Raw genomic sequence first — 12,077 nt, 5'->3', positions numbered from 1 at the left:
CTTATGAAGAATTGGCTTCCTAATAAGAATAATAGGAGATGGTGGAAAAATTAAACTCTGATTTAAACCAACCTCAGTATTTAATGTTATTTTTTAATGTGAGTCTTTGCAAAAAGCCTCATTATAATCAAGTACCCAAAGCACGCATCAGCTCGGATACAAGGTATGAAATCAAGCCACAACAGAAAAGGAACCAGTCAACAATTACTAGGCTCATAACACATCAGAGGCTCTTAGAACACTTAAGAAATTAGCTGAAATTATTGCAGCTCATGGAGGATGACTGAGAGCTTCCAAGGCTGATAAAGGCTAATGTAATGGGTTGGAGGTAATGGTGCTTTGTTTGGGCGGGGGGTGTGTGAAGCAAATTATCTCTGCTGCACCCTGGTTCCCAGGATGCCAATAGAAGTAGAGACAGATTGGCTCATTAGGAAAGGCTCTTTACTGCAAAAATAGTGTTTGCTCTGGAGCCAGGCTCCCCTGCCTGTTGCCGCCATAGCTGGGGCCAGGCATCAGCCCACGTGGTGGTCTTTTTATTCCTACATTGTCCCCACCCTGCTCCCTCAACCTCTGCCCCGTTCCTGCCTCAGTGCATTTTCCCCTTTTTCTTCAGGCTAGGCTGACAAACTTTTGTTTTTTTCACCTTCTGTTTCCTCTGTCCTGGGCTACTCTTTTCTTTTCTTTTTTTTTTTTTTTGAGAGAGGGTCTCACTCTGTTGCCCAGGCTGGAGCACAGTGGTGCAATCACGGCTCACTGTAGCCTTGAACTCCTGGGCCCAAGCAGTCCTCCTGTCTCAATCTCCTGAGTAGCTGGGACTACAGGTACGTGCCACCATGCCCAGCTATTTTTTTTCTGTATTTTTTGTAGAGACACGGGTCTCACTATGTTGCCCAGACTGGTTTCAAACTCCTGGATTCAAGCAATCCTCCTGCTTCAGCCTTCCAAAGTGTTGGGATTACAGGCGTGAGCCAGCATGCCAGCTTTATTTTTTGTTTGTTTTTTTCTTCCTTTTTGTGGAGAATGGAGTTTTGCTATGTTGCCCAGGCTGGTTTTGAACTCCTGGGCTCAAGCAATCCTCCTGTCTCTGCCTCCCATAAGTACTGAGATTACTGGCGTGAGCCACCACACCCAGCTAGTCTTGTTTTCATAGTCACTCACTGTACATATTTCTGGTCTACTATTTCCAGGAATTGGTTCCAGAACACATTGTTTGAGTCCTGGATCTAGAGAACAGGGGATGAAGGAGCAATGTTGGGGCCACAAGGTCAGCAGTAGCTAACAAGTACCAGCTCCTATTGTGTGCAGGGCACTGTGCTAACTGCTTTGCTTGCATTGTCTCATATAATCCTCACCATGGCCCTCCAGTGGGTGCTATTAGCATTTCCATTTACTTACTGACATGAGGTAACAATCTCAGGTCAATAACTTGTACAAGGTCCCACAGTGAACTGCTGGAACCGGGATTTGAACCTAGACAATCTGACTCCGATTCTAACTGTTACTGTTAGGCTTTCTGGCTTGTAGACAAATGGATGGAGGGGGCTTTGCAGATGAACTCCCAGTGTGGTGTCGCAGGTGGAGCTGTGGTCTGCATGGTTCACTGAGTAGGAGACGCGATGGCGTATAGGCTTTCGGACAGACACCCGGTTCTAACCTTATCTCTACCATTTGCTAGTAAATTACTCAACCTTTTCAAGGCTCATCTTTCTTATCTATAAAATAGAATAATACCAATCACTTATTAGGCTGGGCGTTAGGCCCAAATGAGATAGTATTTGCACAGTATATAATCTCAGTGCCTAGAACATAAGAAGACTCAATAGGCTGGGCCCAGTGGCTCGTGCCTGTAATCCCAGCACTTTGGGATCCCAGCACTGAGGAGGGTGAATCACTTGAGGTCAGGAGTTCAAGACCAGCCTGGACCACATGGTGAAACCCCATCTCTACTAAAAATATAAAAATCAGCTGGGCATGGTGGGGCATGCCTGTAATCCCAGCTACTCGGGAGGCTGAGGAAGGAGAATCGCTTGAACCCGGGAGGTGGAGGTTGCAGTGAGCCGAGATTGTGCCACTGCACTCCAGCCTGGGCAACAGAGTGAGGTTTTGTCTCAAAAAAAACAAACAAACAAACAAAAAAAACAAAAAAAGACTCAATAAATGGTAACTAATTTTATCATTTAATATGCAAATCCTTAGTTTTACTGATCGATTCTGAAAGTTCAAGGTTGGAAAAAGGGTTTAGGCTTATATGGGACTTTGTGGTAGTCAATTTTGCAAAAAATAATGATGCTATGATGCTATTATATTGACTTGTTTTCCTCCAAAATCCACCGTAACTGGAGGGCTCAGTAGGAGAAGTCGGTTTATTAATTCAAAACACTGTTATCACCTCAGGCAGTCTATTTTTTCTGTTGTATGACAACGTTGCAAAAGGTTAGGGAATTATGAATAATTCTAGGTGTAGAACACTGATTCTACAACTGTTTAGTAAAAGCATGGTTCATTCATTTAGTAAGCACTGACTGAGTACCCACTAAATGTTAGGCACTATGATTGGCACTTGAGAAATGAAGAAGAATGATGTAATGCCTAATGTAATAAGTGCAATGACCAAGTAAGAAAAACACAGAATGCTCAGACACACTGACATTTCAGTGGGGGATTGGGGTGGGAGAGATCCTGCAATAGCAACTGAGAAATAGCGGGAGAAGGTAGAAGAGAGGACAGCTGGAGAGGAGGCAGTGGTCAAGCAAGGCCAGGACTAGGGTGAGGTGAGGGAGACACTTGCCTGGGGTCTGAAATTTAAAGGGGCACCAAAAAATTCAGTTATCAAATAATATTTCAATGCGCTATTTAAAATAATCAAATTAATATTAAGAAGTCCATGATGGGCCAGACATGGTAGCTCACACTTATAATCCCAGCACTTTGAGAGGTCAAGGTGGGAGGGTTGCTTGAGCACAGGAGTTTGAGACCAGCCTGGGAAACAGCAACAGCAAGATCCTGTCTCTACAAAAAATAATAAAATTAGTTGGGGGTGTGGTGGTGCATGCCTGTAGTCCCAGCCACTTGGGAGGTTGAGGTGGGAGGATGGCTTGAGCCCGGGAGGTTGAGGTTGCAGTGAGCTGTGATGGCACCACTGTGCTCCAGCCTGGGTGACAGAGTGAGAGTGAGACTCTGTCTCAAACAACAACAAATCCATGATGAGATGAATAAGACATCACAGTGTTAAACAGACAGGATCTGACCCTGCACCTGTACGACCCTGCCTTACTTGTCTCACCCTGTGTGACCTTGCCTTCCTCATCCCACCCTGTACAACCCCTAGTCATTTCATCCTGTGGCCAAATGGAAAATATTGTCCAGTAAGACAAGGAAGGAAAAAAAGTCTTGGCAACAAAGCTAGGGCCTTGGTTAGGGTAGTGTCATGGGTTGTGGGGACAGGAGCCAGGTTATAGGCAGCAATGTTTCTCAAAGCATAACCCGTGGACCACTGGCACTCGAGCCACACAGAGTACTTGTTAGAAATAAGGGTCCGGGGTTCCACCCTCAATCTACTAAAGCAGAACCTTGGGGGTGCGGGTGGATAGGTAACTGGTAATCTGCATTTTAAACCTCTTTTATGCACAATAATATCTGAGAACAGACTAGGTATGATGGCTCACACCTATAGTCCCAGCACTTTGGGAGGCTGAAGTGGGAAGATCACGAGGCCAGGAGTTTGAGACCAGCTTGGGCAACATAGCAAGACCCCATGTCTACAAAAATTTTAAAAACAGAAAAATTGGCCGGGCGCGGTGGCTCAAGCCTGTAATCCCAGCACTTTGGGAGGCCGAGACGGGCGGATAACGAGGTCAGGAGATCAAGACCATCCTGTCTTGAGACGGTGAAACCCGGTCTCTACTAAAAAAAAAATACAAAAAAACTAGCCGGGTGAGGTGGCAGGCGTCTGTAGTCCCAGCTACTTGGGAGGCTGAGGCAGGAGAATGGCCTAAACTCGGGAGGTGGAGCTTGCAGTGAGCCAAGATCTGGCCACTGCACTCTAGCCTGGGCGACTCTGTCTCAAAAAAAAAAAAAAAAAAAAAAGGAACCAGAAAAATTAGCTGGGTGTGGTGGTGCATGCCTATAGTCCTAGCTGCTTGGGAGGCTGAGGTGAGAGGATCCTTTGAGTCTCCAGGAATTTGGGGCTGCAGTGAGCTGAGATTGCGCTGCTGTACTCCAGCCTGGGTAACAGAGCAAGACCCTGTCTCAAAAAAATAAAAATAAAAATAGAGTAAGAACATTTGGGTAAACCTACAGATGTATTCCATGGTTATTCCCTTTGGCCTGTGTTATAGGTCTGAGTCTGAAAAATAATTTTATCGCTAACTTAAATGTAAGAAAGAGAGCGGTGTTTACTTACACCTTTAATTCTGCCCAGCTGCAGACGCTGGGTCATTCGTTCCTCTACTCAGTAAACAGGTGCCAGGTGTCGTGCTACATGTTGGAAATATAGGCATAAGTAGAAAAGATGTGATTCTTGCCCACAGAGATCTTAAAATCCAGTGGGGGAAAAGAGTGGTATTAAGCAGGTAATAACAATAAAATGTTATGATTATTAAGACAGAGGAAGTCTATGAACATATATAAGAAGGGAACCTAAGCTAGCCTAGGACTCAGAAATGGGCTTCCTGAGAAAGCAATGTTTAAATTGAGACCTGAATAATAGAGCAGGAGTTGGTCAAATAAGGAGGGGGTTTATTTATTTATTTATTATTATTTTTGAGACGGAGTCTTGCTCTGTTGCCCAGGCTGGAGTGCAGTGGTGCGATCTCGGCTCACTGCAAGCTCCACCTACTGGGTTCACGCCATTCTCCTGCCTCAGCCTCCCGAGTAGCTGGGACTACAGGCGCCCGCCACCACACCTGGCTAATTTTTTGTGTTTTTTAGTAGAGACGGGGTTTCACCATGTTAGCCGGGATGGTCTCAATCTCCTGACCTCGTGATCCGCCCGACTCAGCCTCCCAAAGTGCTGGGATTACAGGCATGAGCCACCGCGCCTGGCCTATTTATTTATTTTTATAGAGACGAGGTCTTGCTCTGTTGCCCAGGATGGAGCACAGTGGTGTGATCATAGCTTACTGCAGCTTCAAACTCCAAGGCCCAAGTGATCCTCCCTCCTCAGCCTCCCAAGTAGCTGGGATTATAGGTGTAAGCCACTGTGCATGGGTCAAGGAGGGGGTTTAGAGAAGGCGAGAGGGTTCAGGCAAGGAGAGAAATATACAATAAAAGGGTCTGAGATAAATCCGTAGAGTGCCATGGGCACACAGAGCAGGAATATCCTCAAATCTACCTATAACTTGAAGTATCACCTTGATGGTGACCAGATCTGTCTCTAGCCTTGACCTGCCTCCAGGGATCCTGAGCACAGACATCTCAAACTCAACATGTCCCAAAGCAAGCTTATCTACCCTCAAACTTACTCCTCTTCTTATGTTCTCTTCCACATAATGGCACTCTATTCCCCTAGTTTACTAAGCCAGATATGTGACACTCATCTTGTGGCATATGAGTGAAGATGGATGTATGGGTATGGAATAGTTGGATATATAGGTATGGAACTCTGATTCAAGAGAGAAATTTGGGCAGGGATACTTATTTGAAAGCCCTCATACAAGAGTGGTGTTGAATCTTGACAGTGAGCTAGTCCCTCAGGGAGAATCTGAGAGTGAGTACAGAAGAGGGATGACAATGGAATCCCAAGGAACAGCATTTAAGGGGTGGCTGAAGAAGGGCGGGAAATGCATAGAAACCAAGATAATCGGTATCACAGAAACCAGGAGTGTTTTGAGAAGTGGGAAAGGTTGACTGACAAATGCCACTGAGAGGTCACATAAAAGGACTGAGGATGCAGTCCCTGGGTTTTGCAACTGGAAAAACGTGGGTAATGTTAGCAAGACCTGCATCAGTAGAGTGAGAGGCACGGAAGTCAGATGGCAGTGAGTGGAGAAAAGGGAGGAGAGGAAGTGGAGACAGAGAGACTCAACAACCTTTATTTTTGTAATTTTTAAAAAATGTTTTGAGATAGGATCTGTCTCTGTGGCCCACGCTGGAGTGCAATGGCGTGATCTTGGCTCACTGCAAACTCTGCCTCCCAGGTTCAAATGATTCTCCTGCCTCAGCCTCCTGGGTAGCTGGGATTACAGGCGTGTGCCACCATGCCCTGCTAAGTTTTGTATTTGTAGTAGAGACAGGGTTTCCCATGTTGGCCACGCTGGTCTCAAACTCCTGACATCAGGTGATCGCCCACCTCCGCCTTGCAAAGTGTTGGGGTTACAGGCGTGAGTCACTGCGCCCGGCCCCTCAGCAATCTTTTCAAGAAGCTTCATTGGGTACGGTGGCTCATGCCTGTACTCCCAGCGCTTTGAGGTCAGGAGTTTGAGACCAGCCTGGCAAACATGGTGAAACCCTGTCTCTACTAAAAATACAAAAATTAGCCAGGTGTGGTGGTACATGGCTGTAGTCTCAGCTACTCGGGAGGCTGAGGCAGGAGAATTGCTTGAACCGGGGAGGCAGAGGTTGTGGTGAGCTGAGATTGAGCCATTGCACTCTAGCCTGGGCCACAGAGAGAGACTCTGTTTCAAACAAACAAACAAACAAACAAACAAACAAAAAAAGAAGCTTCACCATGAAGGGCAGAAGTGGAATATAGATTTGAAACAGGGATTCAATTTTACTTTTTAAAGTAGAAGATATTTCAGCATATATAAATGCTAAAAAAATGCTGGTTATGAGGCAAAGGTGAAAGCTATAGGAGAGAAAGAATAAGGAGATAGGAAGGGGTTCAAGTGCAGTACAAATAGAGGATTAGCCCTAGACAGAAGGTATACCTACTGCAACTCTGATGGTAGCAAAAGAGGTTAGGGGGGAGAAAGAAGATACAATCATAGGTTGGGAAGACAGGAAGCTGACAGAGTTCTTGACTCTAAGGATTTTTTTAATCACCTTTTTTTAACACCAGATGTCCTGTTCTAAAATACTAGAATCAAGAGAAAACTCCTTTGACAATCTCCTCTCCTTTTCATTTTTGAAGGTTGCCTAATTTTTTTTTTTTTTTTTTTTGAGACAGAGTCTTACTCTGTCACCCAGGCTGGAGGGCAGTGGCGTGATCTCGGCTCACTGCGACCTCTGCCTCCTGGGTTCAAGTGATTCTCCTGCCTCAGCCTCTTGAGTAGCTGGGATTACAGGCACCTGCCACCATGCCCAACTAATTTTTGTATTTTTAGCAGAGACAGGGTTTCACCATGTTGGTTAGGCTGGTCTTGAACTCCCAACCTTGTGATCTGCCCACCTCAGTCTCCCAAAGTGCTTGGATTACAGGCGTGAGCCTAATCCTAATTTTTTTTTTTTTTTCTGTTCGGCAAAGGATACGTGATTCTAAGCGAGGTGGTCAAGCGTACCAGGAACAAACTGGCTCCCTGGGAAAACTCCTGCTCCAGTTCAGGGGCAGTCTTGCCTTGGTTGGTTTCAATAAATTTGTCAAGGATGTGACTCCTTGCGACTTTCCCAGCATTGTCCCACTCCTGTAAAAAACTTAAGAGCCTGCTAATTGCTGCCTGTTCCTTTATAGAAGTCATGATCAATCAGTCCTGAAGTTGGCTACAGAGGGAGGGAAAACAGAGAGGTTACCAGAATGTTTAGAATCATGCAACTCCATTATTTTTCTAGCAATCAACTGAAGGCAGGGTGTGGCTCTATCATGCACATGGGTGTAGTTATATGCAAAATATACTCTAGGACTGGTCATCTGCTGCTTGAACAGGGAGGCTCTAGCTGGAGATTCTTAATGGGATTAAGAATATCAGTGTGCTAAATGTCTGCTCTTTAAGAACTAAAATTTTAGCTCTTTGGCTTCTCTACTGATGCCAGCAACTAAAAGACCACAGCATCCAGCTGAGATAAAAGTGCTTGCTAAGGCTGGGCGTGGTGATTCATGCCTATAATTCCAGCACTTTGGAAGGCCCAGGAGGGCGGATCACCTGAGGTCAGGAGTTTGAGATCAGCCTGGCCAACATGGCGAAAGCTCGTCTCTACTAAAAATACAAAAAATTAGCCGGGCGTGGTGGCGGGCACCTGTAATCCCAGCTACTTGGGAGGCTGAAGCAGGCGAAATCTCTTGAACCTGGGGGGCAGGTTGCAGTGAGCCGAGATCGCACCACTGCACTCCAGCCTGGGCGACAGAGTGAGACTGTGTTTAAAAAAACCCAAAAAACAAAAAACAAAACAAAACAAAACCCCCAAAAAACAAAATCTGGGCCTCTCTTGTGGCTTACTTCATACAGGGTCAGAGGCTTGAGGTCTTGAGGGACATGGCCTCCCTCTTACGCCAATCACCTAAGTTAAAGTGCTCCTTAACCTTGTACCTCGGGCTTTTACACTAACTCTTAAAAACAACTTAAAAAAAAGTTAGTGGGAAGAAAAAGTTCCCATTCCATAGTTGGATTAATGGGCTGTGGTTTGTAGGAGTCTGTGTCCTTGGGAGAGTGTTTTCAGTGGGGGAAGGAAGGTTTAAGATAACCCCGTTTTCCAAAAATAGTTGTGATTGAAAGTGTTATTATCCATAACAAATGTTAGTGCTGATGGGAGAGAGGCATGTGCGATTCTTTTGTCTAACAGACAAGTGAAAGTCATATTTCACATTATCATGGGGTTTTCTGTGATTTACAGAATATTTGTGAAACATTACTTGCAGGGGCCATGATTGATATGGAGAGAACAGCTTGTGTGTAGGAGAGATGTGTATTTCACGAAGACTGTTCAACATGAAATTTACAGTCCCATAAAGTGCTTCTACATCTTCGCCAGAGATCTAGTTAAAAGGACTTTACAGTCTGAAACATCCTAAAATTGATTCTAAATTAACGTTTGCTCACATGTATTTGAGATATTGATGGGGCCCAGCTATCAGAATTTTATTAGGAAGCAATAATCTGAGGCATGCGGAGACAGACATACATACACACCAACCTCTACTGCTCCCCAGAGGACATGGGATGTGTGCTTCCAGAAGGGCGTCCACGCAGCCTCTGGGATGGAGACAACCACGAAATCTAGCTGGACTTAAGAACCAGGTGAATGACTGCAGACCAACCTAAACACAAAAATGAACAAAGCCCCTCATGGGATCATGCATCAATCACTGTGAATGCCATTGCAGTCCTAAGTCTGTGAATAACTTAGGGAGCTCTGGCTGCCTTCAACGGCCAAACTGACACCAAGAAAATGGGGTGAATATCTGTTCTAGACCCCAGGGAGGTGGGGTTGAGACACCACCACTAGCTTTATCAGGCAGGAAAGCATCCTGTGCCCCGACCCTGCCTTAAATGGACCCTTTCTAGTATCAAAACTCAATGTGCTATTAGAGATGCACCCAGCGATTCCAGGACACCAAAGGCAGGGAACTCTAAGCAGGGCACTCCACATTACGGCTCCTCCATGTTTCCTTGGACCTCAGTCTCCCCTATCTTCTTTGAAGACAGGAAAAGAAGCATCAACAAATGGCAGCTTTAAAAGTCACTGTGATGCAGCTGTAAATCTTATGTATGTGCTGAAGGCCCGTCATATGGCTCTGTGTAAGGTACCATGGGAGACGCAGAGATGAATACGGCACTGCAGGGCCCTGGAGGAGCTCCTACGCTTGGGAGAGAGTGGAAGAACATGAGATGTGGAGTCAGACTGGGTTCAAGGCTCAGCTCCGCCACTTGCTATTTTGAAAAAATCAAATAGTAATAGCACCTGCCTCACCCTTTGCTGCCCTCCAGTCTCTCCTCACAGAGGCCACTTTAAACTCTTTTGGCTATTTCTTCTGCTGTTTACCCTTGTATTTCCAAATAACGAGCTTATACTACTTGTTATGGGCTGAACTGTGTTTTCCCTAAATTCCTATGTTGAAGTCCTAACCACCAGTACCTCAGGATGTGGTTGTAACTGCAGCTATGGTATTTAAAGACGAAATTAGGCTTAAACTATGTCATTAGGGTGGGCCCTTATCCAATATGACTGGTGTCCTTATAAGCGGTGATTAGGATACAGACACACAGAGAGAAAACCAGGTGAAGACACAGGGAAAAGATGGCCATCTGCAAGCCAAGGGAAGAGGCCTCAGAGAAAATCAACCCTGTGACAACTTGATCTCAGCTTTCTGGCCTCCAGAACTGTGAGATGATGAATTTCTGTCATTTAAGTTATCTAGTCTATAACACTTTGTTATGGCAGCTCTAGCAAACTAATACACTGCTATCATTCGATGTATCAACCTTAGGTAATATTTATGTATTTATCGTTCTGGCAGTTGAGGAATTAGGTCTTCATTTTTTTTTTTTTCTGAGATGGGATCTCACTATGTTGCCCAGCCTGGAGTGCGATGGCTATTCACAGGTATGATCATAGCATACTGCATGCAGCCTCAAACTTCTGGCCTCAAGCAGTCCTCCTGCCTCAGCCTCCTGAGTAGCTGGGGCTACAGGTGCATGCCACCTTGCCCAGCAGAGGAATCAGTTTGATTAGCTCCACTCTAACTCCCATTTTTTCTCTTTCTATCCTCTAACATAATCTGCCATACTTTACAGTTAAATCAATAGTGTTTACATTATTATTATTACTATTTTATGAGATGCAGTCTCACTCTGTCACCTAGGCTGGAGTGCAGTGGTATGATCTCGGCTCACTGCAGGCTCTGCCTCCCAGGTTCCTGCGATGCTCCTGCCTCAGACTCCTGAGTAGCTGGGATTACAGGCATGTGTCACCACGCCTGGCTAATTTTTGTATTTTTAGTAGAGATGGGATTTTGCTGTGCTGGCCAGGCTGGTCTCAAAATCCTGAGCTCAAGTGATCTGCCTGCCTCGGTCTCCCAAAGTGCTGGGATTACAGGTGTGAGCTGCCGCGCCCGGCATATTAACATGATTGATCAAGTAAATAAACTCTTCACTCAAGTAGCAAACTACTATTACATTTTTTTCTTACAGTTTGGTTTTATCTGGAGTTAATAATTGTCATTTTGTTTTTTCTATTGTTTGGTTTGAAGTACCAAGGGCTATTTTCTTCCAAATGTTCCAAATATGTAGTGATAATTCTTCCAAATGTTCAATTCGTAACTGATTAATTCCATCTTTTCCTGGAAACCTCTGTCCCACAGATCTCTTTCTACTATAGTTTAGACTAGTTGCTCACTAAGGCTGGTATGTAAATGTCGGGATTTCCTTTTGCCGAGTTTTTCGATGGATGCCCATTTCCTGGCTCTCACATCTTCTTCCTTCTTTGTGTACTCCCTTGTTTTGTCCTGGAAGGTCTAAAAATACCGTTTTTGACCACATGTTGGATTGGCTGGGTATATAACTCCGTATTAGAAATAAGCTATCTGGTCTGGGTGCGGTGGCTCACGCCTGTAATCCCAGCACTTGGGGAGGCTGAGGCGGGCAGATCATGAGGTCAAGAGATTGAGACCATCCTGGCCAACATGGTGAAACCCCATCTCTACTAAAAATACAAAAATTAGCCAGGCGTGGTGTCACGCAACTGTAGTCCCAGCTACTTGGGAGGCTGAGGCAGGAGAATCCCTTGAACCCGGGAAGTGGAAGTTGCAGTGAGCCAGATTGTGCCACTGCACTCTCTGGCACTCTAGCCTGGTGACAGAGTGAGACTCTGTCTCAAAAAAAAAAAAAAAGAAAAGAAAAGCTATCTAGCCAGATGTGGTGGCTCATGTCTATAATTCCAGTATGTTGGGAGGCTGAGGCAGGAGGATCACTTGAGCCCAGGAGTTTGCGACCAGCCTGGGCAACACAGTGAGACCTCCATCCCTCCACCCCCAAATTAGCCTGGTACAATGGCACACACTTGTACTTTCAGCTACTTGGGAGGCTAAGGTGGCTGAGGTGGGAGGATCGAATGAGACCAGGATGTTGGGGCTATAGTGATCTGTGATCCCACCACTGCACCCCAGCCTGGGCAACAGAGCAAGACTGTGTCTCAAAATAAATACATAAATAAATAAATAAAAGCCTCCCTCAGGTTCACCCTCCGCAGTTGCTGTTGCTGATGAG

The 12,077-nt window shown here is 45.4% G+C and overlaps 1 protein-coding gene across 2 annotated transcripts in view; it reads right to left on the bottom strand.

The window, feature by feature from the left end:
- The window catches only part of ARMH1 (armadillo-like helical domain containing 1), a 53,611-nt gene that overhangs the window by 28,354 nt on the left and 13,180 nt on the right, over positions 1-12,077 (bottom strand). For both annotated transcript variants that reach the window (XM_025380673.1, XM_025380681.1), the window contains one exon: positions 7,411-7,638. In XM_025380673.1, the coding sequence (XP_025236458.1) occupies positions 7,411-7,616 (206 nt within the window). In that variant the 5' untranslated portion in view covers positions 7,617-7,638. The remainder of the gene's footprint in view (positions 1-7,410; positions 7,639-12,077) is intronic.

The sequence above is a fragment of the Theropithecus gelada genome, chromosome 1, assembly GCF_003255815.1.
Source record: "Theropithecus gelada isolate Dixy chromosome 1, Tgel_1.0, whole genome shotgun sequence".
NCBI classification, from domain to species: domain Eukaryota; kingdom Metazoa; phylum Chordata; class Mammalia; order Primates; family Cercopithecidae; genus Theropithecus; species Theropithecus gelada.
Note: the sequence above shows the minus strand (reverse complement) of the source record. Positions and strands in the feature narration are given on the sequence as shown.